General features: G+C 43.6%; 2 protein-coding genes across 3 annotated transcripts in view; both read right to left on the bottom strand.

Moving 5' to 3' along the window:
- Positions 1 to 510: 510 nt before the first annotated feature.
- Positions 511 to 9,156, bottom strand: ubac1 (UBA domain containing 1). The gene is made up of 10 exons (XM_071897682.2): positions 8,739 to 9,156; positions 8,040 to 8,160; positions 7,871 to 7,944; positions 7,614 to 7,721; positions 7,316 to 7,418; positions 7,011 to 7,119; positions 6,296 to 6,575; positions 4,470 to 4,556; positions 3,828 to 3,966; positions 511 to 3,079 (listed from the first exon to the last, which is right to left on the bottom strand). The coding sequence occupies exons 1-10, from the start codon at positions 8,874 to 8,876 to the stop codon at positions 2,964 to 2,966; spliced, it is 1,275 nt and encodes a 424-aa protein (XP_071753783.2). The 5' UTR covers positions 8,877 to 9,156; the 3' UTR covers positions 511 to 2,963.
- An 884-nt stretch (positions 9,157 to 10,040) lies between these two features.
- notch1b (notch receptor 1b) overlaps positions 10,041 to 20,690 on the bottom strand; it is a 42,666-nt gene continuing 32,016 nt past the window's right edge. For both annotated transcript variants that reach the window (XM_071897636.2, XM_071897638.2), the window contains 12 exons: positions 19,963 to 20,220; positions 19,651 to 19,763; positions 18,903 to 19,474; positions 17,946 to 18,380; positions 17,621 to 17,769; positions 16,118 to 16,331; positions 15,688 to 15,778; positions 15,221 to 15,386; positions 13,608 to 13,906; positions 13,289 to 13,436; positions 13,042 to 13,139; positions 10,041 to 12,917 (listed from right to left, as the gene is read on the bottom strand). In XM_071897636.2, coding sequence (XP_071753737.2) covers positions 11,562 to 12,917; positions 13,042 to 13,139; positions 13,289 to 13,436; positions 13,608 to 13,906; positions 15,221 to 15,386; positions 15,688 to 15,778; positions 16,118 to 16,331; positions 17,621 to 17,769; positions 17,946 to 18,380; positions 18,903 to 19,474; positions 19,651 to 19,763; positions 19,963 to 20,220 — 3,899 coding nt within the window. In that variant the 3' untranslated portion in view covers positions 10,041 to 11,561. The remainder of the gene's footprint in view (positions 12,918 to 13,041; positions 13,140 to 13,288; positions 13,437 to 13,607; positions 13,907 to 15,220; positions 15,387 to 15,687; positions 15,779 to 16,117; positions 16,332 to 17,620; positions 17,770 to 17,945; positions 18,381 to 18,902; positions 19,475 to 19,650; positions 19,764 to 19,962; positions 20,221 to 20,690) is intronic.

The following is a 20,690-nucleotide window of genomic DNA, read 5'->3' as shown; positions in this document are numbered from 1 at the left end:
CGGGGACCACCAGGGGTCCTTGAGTGGGTTCCAGAGGGTCCCCAGCAAATTGATGAATTGGTAAACTTCACCATTATTTCATTTACAAGAAGTTAACGGAATTAGAGAATGTAGAACAATGACTGTTTTGATCATAGTTTCACCGTTATCTCTCTACCTACTCTACAGATAGTCATGGAATTCAGGACAAAATCATATCTAACAATAAAAATATTCTCAGATTTGGGTCTGAGATACCAAATCTCATCAAATGGACCCCAGGAAGACTAGTCTGCCGCTTGTGCGTCGACTAATGGGGATCCACAATAAACAATAAATGGGCGTCCGTGGCCCCAATGTGTACTAAATTAGGGGGCCATGGTATGAAAAAGCTTGAGGATCACTGTTAAACCACCCATATTTTTTTTTTTATTATAAGCATTTATAAAAAATCAAGGTACACAAACTACTATTTCTGCCATTTGTTTGCTGACATGTCATTCACTTTGAAAGAACACAGAACTCAAAGAATACAGCCACAAAAAATACTTTAATGTAATAGTGATTTAGATGCCAGTAGCCATGAGGCTGTTTCACTGAACAGAGTGTGAGAGTATATTGCATAGGTTGTTGGTCTGGGACAGTCCTGCATGAAAGCTGAGTGAAAACGATACAATAGTCTGTGACTCCAACAAGTCTCTGGTGTCCCTAAGCAATAAACTAAAGTTCATTTTGCTCTTTTCTGTTCCTGTTGACAGATTTGATGGATGTACTGCATTTTCAGTGGATACTTTTCTTAAATGTAGACCTCCAATTGTTTGTTTCACTATATTTGGGAAGTGAGATGTTTTTTTTATGGATGGCAATGGAAAACAATATTGGTTGGAAGTTGTGAGATAGTTGGTCACTGTGCCACTGTGGTGTAGACGTGTGCTGAGAGGCTTCCAGAGACGTGTTCACATCCTGTATAGAAATACTTCCACATTCAAAAATGCTGTATACTTCTAATCACCCTGTGACCTGCCAAAGTACATTTTCTAATGGTTTGTAAAAACAAGATTTGAATCATATCATTTTGTTCCGCATAATTTATAGATCAGCTTTGAGGTTTGCTAAAAATGTTATAAATAAGAGCAAGTTACTATTTTGGCTTCAATATAAATAATGTAATAATACATTGATCAAGCAAATACTTCTTTTTAAAAACATTTAAATATTTTCAAATATTGCATTTACCAAACCATTTTCTGTGGTGCTCCGATTCATAAGCAAAGTTCTTAACGGATTAGTTAAAGCCATTTTTCAAATGCCAAACTAGAAGAGGGTGAGTAGAGGTTTGCCATGGTGACGGCGCTAGAAAAACAATCTCAGCCTCCCTGAGCAGAAAGTCACATCAATACCACATTTCAAATATTGAATAAAAACACTCAAAAGCTTGGCAAAAAACACACCACCCTCCATATTGTTTTTGAACTCACAATACAAGTAGGAGAGGCTAAGCCCATCATTTTGTAGCTGGAGATTTTGAAGTACTCAATGCAAAGGGTAATATTTATTACTACAGCCACACTACCCATTGCGTTTCACACATCTCTAACACTCAAATCCAATATATTTCTTTACAGGTCAACATAATTCCAAGTCCTAGCTATTGCACAGAAATACAGGGTGTGTTGTCAAGGGATACATCTAATGACAAGGCAAGTTATATAGTGAAATTTTGGTTTGGTTTGACAGCATAAATGTTCATTGCTCTCAAGAGAACGGTCAACTAGTAGACCAATCATGGGTTTCATCTCAAATTCCTTGTATTAATTCGTCAAAGATGCTCGCACCTTTGCTGATTCTGCAGTATGAAGTAAGGATACATCTCCATTCACTCAAATTGTAAGCTAAAAAGGCAAACCCCTTTTAATTAGGCTCAGTTTCCCGTAACATCTCACACTGCAGCCTGTGTGAGGCAGAATATTAATCCTTCTTTCAACTTTAGAGGATACCACTATGTCAGTGCTGCAGTGAGCAATATTCACAGAGAGGTGAACAAGTGCTAAATGAGCGCAACATGATAATGTGACATTCAAGAGCACATTTACAATAAACACACAGGCCTAATATATCTTTTTTTCTTGTAAAAACATGACCAAGACACAAACAGACAGCGTAGTGTACAGTTTTCCTCTCAAAGGCAAGAAAGTTAAATAAATATTCTTGAAGAAGCACAAAAACAAAAGTTCTCCTTTTTTAAATTGAGAGGAGCGTGATTTACAGTGACCAGACAGGCAGGCTCTCAAGGTTGAACGGAGAGAGAGGTAACGTGTCTGAAAGCCCATATGCCTTAACAAACACTCGACTTTTGCGACTGACTACCAGGCTCTCAATTATAAGCAGAGATATTTGTTGAAAAAGAGACAAAGCAGGGGAAGGAAGAAAAAAAACAAACAACAACTTGGTACTAACAGGAGTCCTCCAAACATTCACCACTGATGAAATGTAACAATTTAAAGAGACAGACAAAACTGTAATTGATATTTAAATATTGCAAAACATACAAAAACAGTTTTCTTTGAAGTGTAAACATTAAATTGATGTCTGATGGTCATTTTTTTGTACATGGAGAAATTATATAAAATAAATCATGTCTGTCATAACTATAAATTGTTCTTATTAAAATGTAAAAACAACATACTAAATCTCAATTTTTATTATTATCATTACTATAATAATAATAATAATGTTCATGTTAACATCTGTTTTGTATAAGTGTTTTTTTTTTCTGCAATGTTATAAATAGTTATATGTGTAACATCTCTATTCACACTTTTGACTCCTCCGGCTTCGTCTTTACAAGGCAAAAACAATACTTGTGTCCCTGCCACACCCAAACACACACACACACACACACACACACACATCCCCGCTCATTCACACACACACACACACACACACACGCTGCCACAGTCACACGGGGGGGTCACCAGGAGGCTCTACGTGCGATTGAGGGTCTGGAAGATTCTGGAAATTTGGAGCATGACGGGTCCGGTCTCGGGGTCGTTCATCCACTGGGTGCTGTTCAGCGGATTCTCCAGCATGTCTTCAAAAGCTGCACACAAACACAAGCCACATCAGTGAGAAGCCCATTTCACAGCAGCAGCCTTCCAAAAGTCTTCAGAATGACACGTGAAATCATATTCCTATCTATTCTGTGAAGATACTCTCATTTTCTTTAGATAATACATGTAAAGTGGATGTATCTTAAAGGGAAAGTCCATCCTCGGATACTATTATACTGTCAGAATATCATCAATTTCTGATGTTCAGTGCAGGAGTTATTTTTTGATGAAGTGTTGTAATTTACTTTTTGGTTGTACCCACTTTCCCTCAACCTGCCTCGACTACTTCTACTTCAGTTAGTGATTTCCCACATTTCCCAAAATGACTTCTCTCTAAATGACGCCTCTTCTACAATGGATTTCTCCCTGTATGATTGTTGAAAGTCGGTGCAAAATGAATCTAAAAAGAAGCCCTTTCTGAGGGACTGACACCAAAACCTGATGTTTACCGTTGATATTTTAGATGGTTGAAAACATTTCTGCTACTGAACTCCATTGTAGCTGCACTGGAAGTAACTTGAAGTCACATTGTCTACATTTGACCAGTTATCCACAGGATCAAGAAAAATACACAAAAACAAAATGGCCCCAGGAATGCAAGATACATTGCCAATAGCTGTTTTTTTTTTTTTAAGATGGATTTTTCCTTTTAAGTGTGGTTTCACTAGAATCTCTGGCTACAAAGAGCACAACACCCACAATCCTGGCATTTGTACTGAATTGGACTAGACTGTGTACCGAGCAGAGTCTTGGGATTGGTTAGGCCCAGCTGGACCACTGGGTTCTCCAGAATGGCTTGGAACAGCGGGCTGTTGGTGTCGATGCCTTTGTCCAGGTCCTCTGGAGAAGGTTTCCTGTCCCCCAGCAGCCACTCGCACTGCAGGATAGAGAAGGACTATGAGAAACCAAAACTTGGCTCAAGTATCATGGATTTGATTTTAAAATGATACCATGGTGCTCAATAAAGATACCATGAAACTGATGCAATAACTTAAAAGTAGCATGAAATATGAAATAATTCTTGAAATAGTTAAGCAATTACATGTGCCAGAAAAAGGTCATTCATAGTAATTTTGAAGAGAGGGAAATGTAAAATACCATTAAAAAGAAGGATATAATATTCTTATATAATCTGAAATATGATTTTCTGGTCAAAATATATGTCAAATAATCTGTGTGTAAATAATTACATTTTTACAGGGATTTAAGCACATGCGTGTGAGTTTTATCAATCTGACAACAGTATCATGATGTGAACATCTACAACACAAAACACCAGGTCTGGAAAAACTGTAGAGCTATTTCTCAAATCTGGTACTGCAAAACTTTTTCAGTACCGGTGCTCCTTGCAACACCACAGTCGTAGACCAGCGAACCTACCGCAGCATCCTGTTGGTTGTTATTGACTCTCAGAGCATCGATCACCTCCTTCTCATCGAAGCCCATCTCCATCAATGCAATCACAGCCTGCAGAAACAAAGTCAAAGAAAAAGGTTGTTTGTTCAGTTTCACAACTTACCAGCCTAGTTACAACAAAACACATTCACGGTTCCATAGATCTTTGGCTTCTTAAAAGAAGTTTTGAAACAGATTGCTATAAATTAAGTATATAGTACATTGGTTTTGTGTGAATCAGGAGTCATGATCTTCCTTTGCTGCAATTTTCCATTGACTTGACAGTATATTGCTAATAGACAAATGAACCATACTTTATAACCAAAGCTATTATGTCTAGCAGTAGGCAAGCCATTAATTGGATCAAATGTTGAATCTTAATGCAATTACATTGTCCTAATCTTTGTTAGGGATTATTACTCAGGCATATGAGTTACTAAACACTATCAGTGTAATCAAATAATATTTCCATCAAATGGAACTCAAAAGTGATGGTCATGATACCACGCATATAAATGCATCAGAGTCAGAGAAGTGGGGAAACTGTTGACAAAACTGATCAATCACTCTTTTTCAAATCTGGAAGTTTGTAGCTATATTCCCATCTTTGGTCCAGATTTTGCTCTCACTTTAAATGTACGGCTTCTGGCTATACCTAGAAGCGGCCCCTGAACGCCTCTCTGACAGATGAGGGCACAATCTGTTTGATGCACACTGGAGAACAATTGCCATCTCTCACCTCCTTAAATAAACCCAACTACAGGGTGAACTCTCCTGAGTGTGATTCAGCCACTCTAAACTAGGGTTCGAGCAATATTGGATTTTTAAAGGTCGATACAAATATTTTAAGACTGAAGTCACCAACAGCTGATATTTTGTGCCGATGTTCAATATCTTAAAATTTGATCATTTTCATGCCAAAAAAGTATTCAGTGTTTCCCCAATAATTTTATTCTGGCAGGGTGGAAAAGCCTCTTAAACAGCATTTAGACCCTGATGTGACACTAGAACTCTCCACTGAAACCCTCCACTGAAACCCAGACTAATGAATTCTTTAAGGTTAGCAGCTCCTTACAGCAGGGTGACCCACAGCACCTACGCAATGGTACGGGAGGCTCTGGGATACATTAGGGCTTTTAAATGAATAATTAATTATTACACAAAAAACATACCCGAACAATTAAATGAATATACAAAATGTGCAAAGAAACTGAAATTTCACTGCAGGTTTTACAGACTGTTTTTATGTAGCTGTGGTCAGGGAGGAACCTCCATCATATCGAAGGTGGACACATAACTGACCGATATCCAATATTTAATATTTAATACAAGGCCGATATCACGCAGATATATCGGCAAACCAATATGTGGGTCTAACCCTTCTCTAAACCGAGCAGGTGTGAAAGTGTTCTGGGATGAGTGTTGTAAAAGATGAGATAGGCAAATGATAATTAGTAGAGCTGAACAATTAATCTGAAAAAATGTATATCAAATTTGCAGTATGAACTTTCTGCAATTTCCAAATCGCAGAGGCTGCAATTAATTGCTTAAGAGAGAGAGGCGTCCAAAATGGATTTCTAAACAAGGTGTTCAAGTGCTGCAGGTAATCTTTGGTCCATGAATCAAGTACAATATTGGTGAAAACCTTTCATGATACTCAAAAAATGTATGACTGACCCTAAGCCACAAGTGATATGAATCGCAGCATAAATCGCAATTGTAATATTCTGTAATGTCAATATGTCAACATGGTTCAGCCCTAATAATTAGCTTGCGAAACCCCCTCGCTCCAAACAGAGAGAGCCACCTACTCTCGAGTCGGGCCTGAACTCTCGTTTCCTGCGAATCCTCTTGAAGATCTCTGTGAGCTCGTCCTGCCTGGTGCTCTCCTCTGTGCTGGACTGGGAAAGGCTGCGGAGGAGGTGAGGGCCCGAGGCCGAGGCCGCGGCCGCGGCGGAGACAGAGGGGCCTGGTGTGGCGGCGGCCGTGGCTCCCGCTGCCCCAGAGGAGTCCTGGCCAGGTATAGGCGTGTCCACCGACGGGTCGTCCACATGCTCGATCAGCCACTCCATGGCCTGGGTCACCGACATGCTGCAGGATGAGAGGAGGCAACGACAGAGTGAGGCTTGTGCGTAGGTTTCTAAGATAAATGGCACTATTGGCAGGTGAAACAAGACCAGAAACAACTTGTGATTGCCATTGGTTCTTGGAAATGTTGTATAAATGTACATTTTCTTCTAGTTTTGTTTTCCATACTTTTTATCCAACTTCATTTTATGTGTGGTACTTTCACATCAATGTCTCTTTGTGTTTTATTGCATGTAAAGCACTTTGTAAAAATTGGTTTAAGCAAAGTGCTATACAAATAAAGTTATTATTATCAAGTTATTATCAAAGTCAGTCATTCAGGCCAGTTCTCAAATGCCAGAGTCGATTTAATCCTGAATTCATGTGGCGTATTCCTCTACAGCTCGACTCATCCTGGTGATCAGTTGTGAATGATTTAGTATATCAGTATAGACTCACTGGTTCAATCGGAGAGCCTTGATGGCTCTGCTCTCAGGGAAACCCATCTCAGTGAGCTGCTGAAGGGCCGTTTCATCCACCCGATCCTCTTCGTCCTCATCCAACATGGCTGCCGGACACGCAAACACACACACAGAGATTATAAAACAATTGTACTGAAACTACACTTTGACTAATGATTGTGAATAATCTCAGTGTTCCGCTGCTCATGTTTCAAAAACGTAATTTTTTGCTGTGTATCCTAACATAACATTGAGATTCTGGACATAGACTTGGAAACGATTTCAAGTGATCGTAAGCTTTACCATTGGCCTTTTTGAAGAGTTCAACAGCATCGGGGTTCAAGGCGAGAAGTTTCTGGGCCACTTCAATGAGAGAGACCAGGATTTTTCTAAGCTCCGTCTGAAACTGGTAAAACACAAACAAACACACATGCCAATAATATTTCTTACTTATCGAATCTGAATTACACATTAATCTTCATTGGATTTGACTGCAATTTGCCTCTCTGATAAAGCTGTATAGACCTTATATTGTGTGGAGTGCCCATAAATGACTGTTTATACGGCCTGTCAACTAAAGCAATCCCTCCAAGAACCTTACGTCTCTAATGTTGTGCTGGGTGACGGTGCGGTCGGTGTGACGGGTGGACAGGCTGGCGGTGGCTTTCAGGATAGCATCTTTGTCCGGAGCCTTGTTGTCTTGCTTCTTCTGTGACAATAAAGACATGGTAAATAAAAAGTACTGGGTGGCAACACAAAAAAGTGCAGCTTTTAAGATGCAGGTCAAGTAGAGTTAGACTAATCAGATGAATTATCTTCAATTCTGTTTTGATGAGACCAAAAGTCGATCAGGCTTACCTTTTCCTCTGTGGATATGTCTGCCAACTTTGGAGGGGTTGGTGGCGGTCTTTTCTTTATCAGCAGCAAGACGTCTACAAACGTAAGTGACATACAGCCAGTTCATGGCAATCAGCGTAAAACGATTTTCCTAATAATCCCACAACTTTTGAATTAAGCTGCAACATACCTTTATCTTTGAGATTTTCATCAGCAACTGTTTTAGTGTCGGTGAGGATTCTCTCTGTAGCAGCGTGGATGAGTTTATGGTGGGTGAGTGTTTTGGGGTCTTCTAGACTTCCATGGACATACTATAAAATAAGCACAATATAATTTGGAATAGTTGGGTAACAAAAACAGCTCAGAAACAAGCTGCAGTGAACAGTAAGGCAGACTGAATAAAATGATGATAGGAGGACTTAATGTGGTAACTGTCAACTTCCCTCTCTGTGTTTTCATGATGCAAGTACCCATGTACTACTCTGTGAATCTGAACAGCTGGCTATGCTGTAATTAAAAGTAGACATTAAACTACCACTTTAAAATAGGTTAGGCTATACCAGAGAAGGTGATGTGAGATGGGTTGTGTAATAATAGACATGGCCTGAAAAGCAACATGCCTTCCTATCACCTAATGCAAAGCCACTGGGAACATAAAAGAGACACCGCCGGACTGTTAGCTAGCTGGTTTGAGAGGGAGAGCCAACTTGCTAAATTATAAATAGCTACGTCTACCCAGTTACTATAAATACGGAACCAGTGACACTGACACTGACAGTTTACACAGTGGGCCTGGCAGGCTGCAAGCACCCCAGGCAGAGGAGTGACAGGCAGAAACAGCACAGAGAGAGATATATATACACAACACACCAACAACAACCAAACCTACATGTTTCAAGCACTTCTCTTTGAGTTTCTCCACAGTAGTGTCTTCCGTGACCTCTTCCAACCACTCCGTCCCCTCCATGGTGCATATGTGTATTTTCAACACTTTCCCGGCGAATATCTTCTCCTCCTGCACGAACATAGCTGCACTAAGCCTTGTGAGTACCAGTCCAGTGATGTTAGCTAGCTAGCTGCTGTTGCTATGTGCGCCTAGCAAGCTAGCGTGCTAACGTTAGCACCCAGCTAGCTGTCGCCCTGTAAATCCGCCGACAACAGTGCGAGTACCGGCACCGATTAGCTGAGGACCATTTTCGATTTCCTCGACCGGTTTTCCCCGCGACAGCAAGCGGGCGATGTTTCCCGTGCTCGCCAAGTTGTTTATTTTTCCCCGTGAAGACAAGCAGCCATCCACCAAGGACCCTATTTTGACGGTAATGTTTGAACTTTGAACTTCAGCGATGCAATTACCGGTGCATCATGGGAACTGTGGTTCTTTTGGTTAATTTGGTATTCCACTATGATTCCACATGAAAAACATCATGGTAAGTGATAATATGTATATATATATAATATATCTTGTTACATGCTTTGGCAATATTGTTTGTTTGTGAACTGTCATGCCAATAAAGCACCTTGAATTGAATTGAATTGAATATGCCTAACAACAAAGATACACAATAATTAACTTATATAGTATGGTATATAGATATGATGGTAGATATTATGTATAGGTGATGGTGTATTTATTTTTGGCCTTATGTGATAGCGCTATTCCCTCACAAATAATAATAATCATAATAATCGTGTCTGATCGTGATAGCGAGGATGAAAAATTACCCTCGAAGGCAACATGGTGCAACTGGACCAAGGTGGTTATATTTTTCACAAAATTGCAATAAAAAAAAAAACGACATAAAAACTCGCACCACTAGAGGGAGACATAGTAAGCAAAATGTACTCGACCCTGCAGCAAATGTGGTGAGGTGAAATGAAGTACATACTATTTTTGTATATGAAGAGAAAGGTAATCACTTTCTCACAATTTATCAATGGTCATTACATGTCACCATTCATACTCACCTAGAAATATCAGAGGTGTGTTCTCAGACTAGCTGTCAGTTGATTTCTTAAACTGTGTTGTTGTCTATAATTCATCAGTTGAATAATGAACCAGAGCCTATGGATTTTCCTTAAACTTGCTCTGCAGATCTAAATTCAAGTGTGAAATTCAATCTGATCTGAATTTGTATTGATCTTTGGAGTCCATGTATACAGATTTGAAAAAAGCACAGACCAGTCAAATCTCTGAAGTTCAATTCAAGACACACAGGTGCCCTTTATTATAACAAGAAACATTTTTACAGATTGAAAATTGAGGGAAAAATACATTTCTTGTAAATTATAACTTTATAAGAGGAAGGAAACATATTGCGGGTATTACAATTTCACTACAGCCTAACATTTTTTTCATTATAACATTTTGAGAACTATACCATGAAGTGTCTCACAAAGCATTAGAATGGACACAATAGAGAACTTGGCCAACAGTTTTCCATTTTAGTAAAGAGTAAAAAAACACATTTAATAATATGCACAAATGGTTGCCTAGTGGATTCTTTTGTTACAGAACAGTAAATAAATATGAATTTATAAAACCTCAATATTTCAGTATTTTTTTATGAGAAAAAAGTCTAACAATATATTGTATGTATATATACTTAAAGTGGATCTCTGCGTCTGGGACACTAGGTAAAATATATGTTCTGTTCTGTGTATAACATTTAAGAGGCTGTTGACTGCTGTGAGACGTCTCTATCAGAATGGCATGCTTAAGACATCAGATTTCTGAAACAAAATCCTGCTTACAAGGGAAAAGCATAGCATATTTACAAAAGAAAGAACACAGCCATAGGCTCAAACTAATAGGAGGGAGAGGGAAAGTGAATTTTCCTTTTCCCTCTGGACAACAAGATACAATGTGGCCACCAGGCCAGTTCTCCAACTGCCAATCTCCAAGATGGCTGCATACTGTACAACATCACATCCCCACCCCATCTCTACAAATGTGCGAACACACGCAATCAAATCTAGTGGCACAACGTAATGTTATTTCATTGATTCAAGAAGTGTATACAACTCTACTGAGTGTAACTAAAAGAATCCCATGGAATTTAAAAAGGGGGAATTGTGGGAAACAGCTCATACATCATACAGGACTTGTGCATGAAATGTGGGACACATTTGTTCTGTCGACATTCACAACATGTTTTTTTTTTTTTTACAAACTCCCTAGAATATTTCACACACTTAAAACAAATTGAAGTAACACTGGAACTTAAAATGTGCTCTATAAAATGCCCTTTAATCACGGTTTTGTTTATACACAAGATTATACAAAAAATAGCAAAATATAAACAAAGATTGAGAAATCATATGAAAAAAAAAAAGGCAAAGACTAGAAAATCCTTGAGAAAATAAATACCCAGTGTGTATGCCGTGAGCCAGTTCATTGCGGAAAAGAAGCACTAAAAAGAAAATAAGGAGAGCTCTAGTCTCTCTAAAGGACTTTCTCTCCCCTGCGTATGACCCAACACCATGGATCCCCGAAATTTCTGTAAGCAGGCGATGAAAAGTATAAATAAGACATTAATAAATAAAAAGAATGGATGAAACACAGGTCATTCTTGCTGTTAGTATAAAAGCATATAAAAAAAAGTCCTTCTGTCAACTCTACAGCTTTGCCTTTTTCCTTTTTTTTTTTCATCAAGAGTGCCTTTTTCATAAAAAAATATTCAGCAGTTCATCTGGGCAAAAAGATACAAGCTTCTTATTTGAACTGTTCGGGTATATGTCCGATCTGTGACTGCATGCTGGTCGGCGGACTCGAGATGCCCTCTGACCAATCGGACATGTTGGAATGCGGAGAGGAGCTTGACCATTGGTCGGGGGAGCCGGGGGAGGGGGTCAGAAAGGGGTGGTCAGGCACCTGGAGCTGATGGTTGGGGGTGTTGTCCATAGGGCCTGAGTAGCTGTGCTGGGAGGGCGGGGTGAGGAACTGGGTGCTGGGCATCGACTGGCTGAGGGAGGAGGGCATGATCTGGGTCTCCTGCGGCAGGATGGTGTGGATGGGCATGCTGGAGCTGCCCGTTCCCTGCTGCAGCTCCGGAGAACTGAGCTCGCCGCTGATGAAGTTCTGGCTGTTGGCAGTGTTTGAGTTCTGGTGCTGCAGCTGGATGCTCTGCTGCTGCTGCTGCTGCTGCTGGAGCTGCTGGAGGTTCTGCATCTGCTGCATCTGTTGAGCCTGCTGCTGCATGATGTGGGGCTGCGGACCCAGCCTGGTGCTCTGTATCCCCTGGTAGGTCATCATCTGAGACAGGCTGGTGGTGGGGTGGCTGTTGTGGAGCGAGGTCATCATCCCGTGCTGTCCTCCCTGGTGCAAACCTCCCTGACCGCCGGGCCCTCTCATGGGGTTGAACTGGCCCGGCTGGCTCAGGCTGCCGTGCATCCTGGAGAGCCAATCACACTGGCCGTTGGAGCCGGACACGGGCAGATGGGTGAGACGGGGAGGCAGCGGGTCAAACTGCATCCGGGCCAGCTCCTGCTTGTTAGGCATGACCATGTGGTTGACGGCCAGGTGGGGGTCGGACATACCCTGCAGATGGTTGAGGGACACAGACGGCGACTGCTGGAAGGGCGAGGTCATCATGGGCGGCGAGGCCACGTCAGAGATGTAGCCGTGGGGCGACTCCAACGAGTCAACCGGGGACAGAACGGCCGAGCTGTCCAGCAGGCTGCCGGACTTCCCATCCTGGGAATTCTTCTTCTTCACTTTCATGTCTTTGCCATCCTTGCACCCGATGCCCTTGGAGCTGGGCTTGCGTGCCTTCTTGCCCTGGCCTTGGCCCTGAGGCTGCGGCTGCTTCATGCTGCCCAGGTAGCTGTTGGGCGAGCAAAGCGGGGGTGACAAGGTGGTGCCGAGCGAGCCTCCGTGCATGGGAGGACTTCGTACCAGGTTGTACTCGTCCATCAGCCGCACAATGTCGTGATGCATGCGCTCTTGAGCAATGTCTCTGGGTAGTCGGTCCATGTGGTCGGTGATCTCTCGGTTGGCAAAGTGCTCCAGTAAGACCTTGGCAGTCTCGTAGCTTCCTTCCCTGGCAGCCAGGAATAGTGGGGTTTCCTCCTGAAGCAGACAGACAGACAAAACGTTAAGAGATTCACAGACGCACAAGGAATGTTGTTTTGGAAAGGTATTTCTCTATTGTTTTATTGTTAAGTGGGGGCAGAGAAGATCTGTTATTTTGAACCTTGTTATTTTGCATGTCCTTATTTGCGCCGTTCTTCAGTAGCACAATAGCTGCCTCCACGTTGTTAACTGCTGCAGCCCAGTGTAAGGCCGATTTACCTGTCGAGACAAACATATGTAAGGTATTAAAATCTATAACACATTATTGTCATGCATTTGAGACATTAACATTTTACTATTATGTGAATATGAGGTTCAGCATTATATTGTGATATTTTTTTTGCTCATGAGTGAAAGAGAAACTTTACCAAAATCATCGATGGCGTTGACGTCAGCATGGCAGTTAATGAGCTCCTCCACCATGCCCTCCACTGCCAGCCTGGCGGCCAAGATCAGCGGTGTGGTGCCATCATGCATGCGGGCATCCAGGTCTGTTGCACGGTTCCTTATCAAAATCTATAGAAACGATCAACATAAGACAATAAGATCAACACACTCCTTGTGAGCTAAACATGATCAGACTGACTCATGATCAGGATTCTGCATCTCAAAAGTTGACACAATATTCTCAATAGGTATACTTTCAATATGGCACCCAAGAAATACCGGTTGGCATCTGGAACCCACCTGGAATACCCCCTGGGCATCAGCTGCCACGGCAGCATGCAGCGGCGTCCTGCCCATGTTGTCCTGGATGTTGGCATCAGCACTGGCCTCCAGCAGGCGCTTGGCAGCGTCAGAGCGGGCGTAGCGGGCAGCCAGGTGAAGGGCAGTTTCACCTGTGCGGTCGGTCTGATTGTGAAGGTTAGCGCCCTGGTAGATGAAGTCGTTTATAACATTGGCAGAGGCATCCTCCTCTTCCTCGCTGTTGCCTGTTTCTAATCCTCCTCCACTGCAGGATGCAATCATCAGGGGTGTGAATCCATCTGGAGAGAGAGGGGAGAAGAAGAGAGAGCGAGGGGGGGTAAATGAAGGGAGAATGTGAAGGCCATTGTTGAGCACCAGGTGAGCGCTGGTAGGTAAAAGAGTGCATGCTCAGCACAGCCCAGGAACTGCTACAAGCAGATAGGCGCCTGCACTTCAAAGCACCAGGGAGATCAAAACAAAGCAACAAACAAATCGAATGTGGATTTGACGCTTTTGCCTGGGTTGAATCATCACAGCGCTCTCCTTTCGATAACGGATTCTGATCAAGCCCCGGCGCAGGAGAAGCTTCAGAAGGAAAGCGAAGCTAGGGGGATAGAGGCCGGGGCTTGCGAAAGCTAGGCAGCTGGAAAAACGAAGCATTATCATCTATCTGTGAGAGGCAGCTCAGTCAGTCGACTTGGATGGGTTTTCTCCTCTTCAAAAGGATAGCAAGCCCCAGATCTTGCAGATTTGGTCGATTCAAGCGTATCGATCCGCCACAGGGAAAAAAAGTGTGCTCTCGAGTTTTTAACCCTGTTACTTTGATTTTTCTTAGATATTCTTCCGGGGATTTGGCACTTACTCCGAAATTGTGTTTTTGTATTTGATGCCTTTATTGGTCTTATTAATATGGCATGGAAAAACGGAGGCCCATTACTGGTCAAATGATTAATCTGAGCAGGAATCAGTGTTTTCCCCCAGGCGCCTGGCTTCCAGCCGGCTGCTTTGAAGAAGATCCCCTTACCCTGAGGACATGGGGCTTTAGCAACTCCTACATGCACACACTCAAACACACACACACACACACACACACACACACTTGAAATGTTCGCTCAGAAACGGTATTAAACAATCTGCTACATGTATTACACTAGATAGAGAAATACCTTCAATGTGGTGTTTCATCTTTTGAATTGTGAAAAAGGTTTGCAGCCACAGAATTTTGACAAGGCAGAAACATTAAAGCAAATCAAAATTCCAAATAATTTCTTTTAGAAGATGACTCCATATACATTTTCCAACACAATCAGAATCTACAAGATATTTAAAAAATAAAAATCACCTAACTTTATATTTTGAACTTGACCTCTAGACCTTTGACAGGTGAAGCACTTCTACACCACGCATCTGACAAACTAAAACCCATTTTTCTTATTTCTTGTTTATTTTTTTCATTTAAACTCATTGTATCAAATCTTTGTTTATGTATATTTGCTTTTTAAAAACAACCCAGTCAAGAAGGATACAAATTAACCTATATGCTGTGTTCACATCCACTTGCACAGCAGTCCCTAAGATTTCCCTAATAAGCAGCAAAGCGTTCAGTCACCCACCTGGTCCGCGGACGTTGACATCCATGCAGTCATTTTCTATTTCGCCCTGGGGCGGTGTGGGGGCGATGGAGGGTATGCGCAGGTCAGCGGCGTCCAGGTGCTGCTGGGTCCACTGGCGGTGGTCCGTCTGGTCGTCCAGCTCCAGTATAGCCTGCTCCTCAAACTGCTACAGGACCAGAGACAGGCGGAGGTTAGACATTAGAAACTGAATCAAGTTCAAATCGAAACGCAATATGAAATCTCAGGTTTTGTCAAAAAATGTAACTTTATTTTAAATAGATGATAAAATTAATGAAATGCAATATTTTGAAAAATCCCAAATCCGAGTTTTATAAACCTATATATAAAATTTCTATGTGTAAAATTCAGTAATTCAAATGTTTCCTTGAAAATAGTGTAACAAAAATGTCAAAAAATGCCTAAATCCTTACAATCTCCGATGGCACGTCGCATTTGTGTTTCCTTACCCTGAAGCGCTTGGCGTCCGAAGGCTCGTCTTCTCCCCAGTCATTCTGGGTGTCATCCATGAGGGAAATGTCTGAGGTGTTCTTCAGTGGCCTGTGGTCAAGCAGAAATCCCATTGAAAATCCTTGTATAGTAACGCTCCCATCTCGGCTGAGCCCCTCGCCCTTAATGGTGCAGCAATGCCGAAAAACAAAAGCATTGATTGAATCCCCACCCCACCCCTCTGCTCTGCTCCAAAAAGTCAATTAATGCGCACCTAAACCTGCTATATCATTATCATTAATGATCCAGGCAAACCCCCCTTTTCCCAAATTTGTCTGATCACCGGTTTCACCCATTTAGTCCTTCAGAACTAGCCCTTCACCTGACCCGCGAAGAAGCCGGTACCCATTGACACAAAACGCCACCGGTGAATAAACGGAAACAACTTACTTTAATCCCACCGAATCCTCTCCGACAGGCTCGCGTCTCTTCTTCTTGCTGGTCTCGCTGGTCTTGAAGCCCTCGGGGAGCCACAGGCGCCCGTGCTCGTGGCGGCGTTTTCGGGAAGCCACCATCCCCACCCCGCAGAAGGCCAGCAGCGCCGCCCCGGCCAGGACCACGTATATGGGGTAGAGCTCCTGGGGAGGCGGGGCGTCCACCTCGCCTGGTAGGAAGAGGGACAGCATGGTCATGACACCGACCGAGGGACGGACGTGGACCGGCGCGGACCGACAAAGGAGAGACCTGAACACCCAGGATCAGCCTGAGCGTCTGAGCAGAGCTAGTCCGGCTCTTCTTCGCCCAGCGGTTCCCACTCCAAGAACCCCGGTTTGTCCACAGCCAGCCGGCGCCAAAAACCGACTGACGATCCTCACCGTTTGTAAAGCTAGCTTCTTCTATCTATTCGGTAATAATCAGAATTGCTAACCACTTTTCATCACAAAAAAAAAAAAAAAAAAACGGATGGGGCGTGATAAAAAAAGAAAAGAAAAAGGAAAAAAAAAAAAAAACCCAACACCACCTCCTCTCTCCCTTCTCAACCCAGGGTACCAAGAGACAACTTTACCATTTCTTCTTTAAGGGAAAAAAAAGAAGGGGGGGGATTAATGAACTTCAAATTACTGCACGCGCTTTAAGCTGTAAAGACGAAGGATTTATTAGGATTTTCGAGATAACAAAGACTCCCAACTTCTAGCACACTCCCGATCAATTTTTCCCCTTCTCTTTTTTTCCACTAACGATTTTGAAATGATAAACTCCCCCAACCTAAACCCTTAGAGATGCATTAAGTCCTGGTATTACATTCAGCGAGGTGAAGGTTGCAGCAGCCCCTCACACTGTGGGATGAAGTGTGTGTGCGTGCATGCGTACGCGAGTGTGTGCGTGTGTACGTGTGTGTACTCGTGTGTGTCTGCGGATGTATATGTGTACGTGCCTGAGAAAGAGCGAGTGAGAGAGAGAGCGAGAGATAGCGAGAGAGAGAGAGAGAGAGAGACAGAGAGAGAGAGAGAGAATGTTATATTGTGTGAGTAGCGGGTTTGGATGAGTTGATTTGCGGCAATTAACCATTTTGGAGCCTGAAGCCAATGGATTTACACATCGAGGGAAGGATTGATTGTTTAGGCCATGAGATTCACAATTGCATTTGTTCACTGCTGCATAACAAATACACAATCAAAGAGTGCTAGGGTTAGGGATACCTTCGGTTTGAGCGTGTGTGGAAGCGCACGTGTCTTATCCACTGTGTGTGTGTGTGTCTAACATACGGCCTTGACTCAAAGAGCTTTCTATGACGAGATTGAGCAGTTTATAATGTTCTTTATTAGAGGCGTGTTGTGTGTTTAATTCTTTTTATTGCCATTTTCCCTTTTTTTTTTTTTTTTAGAGGTGTGTGCCCAGGCTGACGTTCTGCCTCGGCTCATGCAACCCTCTGCGAGTATGAGATGCACTTACTGTGAACGGCCTCGATGATGTAGGGAACGTTCAGTTTGCCGCTGGAGGCCAAAGCCCCGAGGAAGGCCGCTACGTCGGTGGCACTCTGGAAACACTCGGTGGACTGCTGGAAGCACTGGCGGTTGTCTATCTCCAAATACACTATGGAACTGCGGAGAGAAGAAGACGGCGCGTTCAGATCTAACGTAAATCAAAGACCGAGGAGACGAGGGCACAATCCATGCTCCGTTGTTTTTGCACACAGAACCGCAAAAAGTGCAAGGGGAAAAATCAATTACTGCAATATTTTTTTTTTTAGTATTCTCTACACAAAACTAAGCCTCACCCTTTGATCTGCATGTGATCCAGCTCCCTCCGCGTCCGCCTGCTCCCGCCCGCCATATCGTACAGGCTCCTCTTCACCAAGTTCAGCACGTTGCCGGGGATCTCCGCCCACGTGTCCACCGAGCGCTTGATGTTGTGCTTCTTCAGCTCCTGCTCGCTGCCGTAGTAGGGGTACACCATCATGTCCCCCTGGGCGTCCTTCCTGAACACCACGTTGGTGTGCAGGACGCGGCTCAGCTCGCGCAGGAAGCCGAAGGAGTGGTTGCGGAGCTGGTCGGGCAGGATCTGCACCACCAGGACCAGCCGGCCCACCGCCAGCTTCTCGGGCATGTTGTTGGCGCAGTCCAGGCCGTCCCACTCGCACTCGGCGTTGTTGCAGCCCTGGTCGCAGTGGCCGTCGGCGTAGTGGTCCTTGCAGTACTGGTCATACAGAGGGCTGAGGAGGGGCAGATGAAGTTTAGGGGGACGGAGATTCGGATGTGCGGCATGGACTCTTACAGTTTTGTGATACACAGAAATACAAATCGACTTAAAATCACATCATCGCATTAAAATCACAAGGAAACAGCATTTTGTAGGTGTCTTGCTTCCCATAATTCAATGTATTTCCAGTTAAAACAAGATGTTGGGGCAGGACATAACACAAGGAGGGACTGCTCAAAAGTGTTAAAAAGTTCAAAGTACTTTGCGCATAATCATGAGTTGTCCCAAATTACGGATTATTCAAAATGAATTAATTCCAGCCACCGGGACGCAACTAGGGGTCTTAGGAAAGTGTTTTTTTTATACTTCATTAAATGATCATAAAATCTTCATGTAAACTATTAATTCAGTGCTGTTATCTTCTGCTTCAGCCTGTCTAGAGTACAAGATGCTGTTTTTAGTGCCTTCTAATATGCATCTATTTTACACAGTAATTTGACCCTGGTCTAATTTAGACACAAAGAGGGACACTCACTTGCACTGTCCTTCCAGGTTCTGGCAGTCGAACCCATCGTAGAGGCATCCAGCGTTGTCACACTGCGAGTCGCACTTGCCGTTGTTGAAGTAGCGCCAGCACTGCAGCGAGGCCGAGCAGTTCTTCCACGGGTCGTTGAAGTTGAGCGAGCAGTCGCCGCCGTCCCAGTCGCACGCGTGGTTGTTGCAGACGACGTCGCAGATATTGTTGCCCATGCGCTCCTCGCACAGCGGGATCTCGCAGCTGACCTCCACCTCCGACGGGGGCGGGATGTCGTCTCCCAGCCCGCCCACGAAGCTGTAGTCCAGGATGTGGCACCGGAGGCCGTTGAAGTTGGTGGGGCACACGCAGTGGTAGTACGGCTCCTCGGTGATGTATTCGCAAGTGCCGCCGTTGTAGCAGGGGTTGGCGTTGCAGGGGCTGTCGGTGGGATACTGGCATTCGGGCCCGGTGAAGGACGGGGTGCACAGACACTTGGGACTCTTGTGGCCCGAGATGCAGGTGCCTCCGTTGCGGCAGTGGAGGCTGCCGCAGGCCTGGGCGTCGTACTCACATGTGGAGCCGGTGAAGCCCTGAAGAAAGGAGGAAGACATTTAATTGAGCAAATAAATGTAAAAAATACAATTGGAATTATGCTTTAGTTTAGGCAATATTATTACTGTATGTAATAGTCAGGGTTAAATTTGAATACAGCCACAAGACTGTAGAGACTGCAGATGTGTGTGTGTGTGTGTGTGTGTGTACTCACAGGAGGACATTTGCAGATGAAGCCGTGTGGGGTGTTGCTGGCTACAGCGCAGGTCCCTCCATTGCGACAGGGTTTGCCCTTACAGCCATCAAACACTGTGTCACAGCGCTGGCCTATGAAGGAGTCATACACATAAAAGGTTAGTCACATTATGTAATCGGTTCAAACTATAAAGTCTTAAAAAAGCTTAAAAAATGGGCTGGAAATCTACACTGAGACAAACATGCAGCATACATCAAAACCATTTCCCCCTCATTCTCTAACCAGACCCAAAATGGCTGCCTAGCTTCCCCCCCGGAACAGGCAGTTTACCGGTGTATCCGGTGCGGCACTCGCAGCGGTAGTTGTTGGTGAGCTGGATGCAGTTGTGCGTTCCCCTTGGGTCACACGGGTTGGACAGACACTCGTTGACGTCGCCCTCGCAGCGCTCCCCCACGTAGCCCGCGGGGCAGGTGCAGTGGTAGCCCCCGACTCGATCCACACACTTTCCTTTGTTGAAACACTTGGGCTCGTTGGTGACGGGGTCGGTGAACGGGGTGCAGTCGTCGATGTTGATCTCGCAGTGCACACCTGTAAAAACATCAGTTTTTGATAGTTAGATATTCTGCTGGCTGCTACACTCAAAATAAAGGAAAAGGAAAATTCCACTCTTGGATACTCTTACAATGGTAGATATGATCAATCTGTGATGTTCAATGCATTCCAGGAGTTATTTCATGATGAAGTGCTGTAAATTAGTTTTTTAGTGTAGCCACTTTCCCTCAACCTGCCTCATCTACTTTAGTTAGTGATGTCCTACATTTCCCAGATTGCCTAAACATGTTGCATTTCAGCTGTGGGTTTTAAATATTGGTGCATAGAGCAATAGCGATAGCATAGTAAGAGCTGTAAGAGAGAGTTTTTTAATTCAAGAAAAAGTGAGGGTTGCACTCCTTACTCAAAATTGCATTGCATTCTGCATTGCATTCTGGTCTATTGAGGCTACTGTCAGTGGAGAAATTGGTATCTCTGCTTCTTCTACGATGGATTTCTCCCTTTAT

This window comes from Centroberyx gerrardi, chromosome 8, assembly GCF_048128805.1.
Source record: "Centroberyx gerrardi isolate f3 chromosome 8, fCenGer3.hap1.cur.20231027, whole genome shotgun sequence".
Classification (NCBI taxonomy): Eukaryota; Metazoa; Chordata; class Actinopteri; order Beryciformes; family Berycidae; genus Centroberyx; species Centroberyx gerrardi.
Note: the sequence above shows the minus strand (reverse complement) of the source record. Positions and strands in the feature narration are given on the sequence as shown.

What these genes read in the sequence shown, in the direction of transcription:
- ubac1 (XM_071897682.2), bottom strand. Translation starts at nt 8,876, where the DNA reads ATGTTCGTGCAGGAGGAGAAGATATTCGCCGGGAAAGTGTTGAAAATA. An exon ending in AAGAGAAGTGCTTGAAACAT is followed by an intron (nt 8,161 to 8,738) that starts GTAGGTTTGGTT and finishes CTTATTTTATAG; the next exon opens with TATGTCCATGGAAGTCTAGA. An exon ending in CAATCCCAAGACTCTGCTCG is followed by an intron (nt 3,080 to 3,827) that starts GTACACAGTCTA and finishes GTTTGTGTGCAG; the next exon opens with CTTTTGAAGACATGCTGGAG.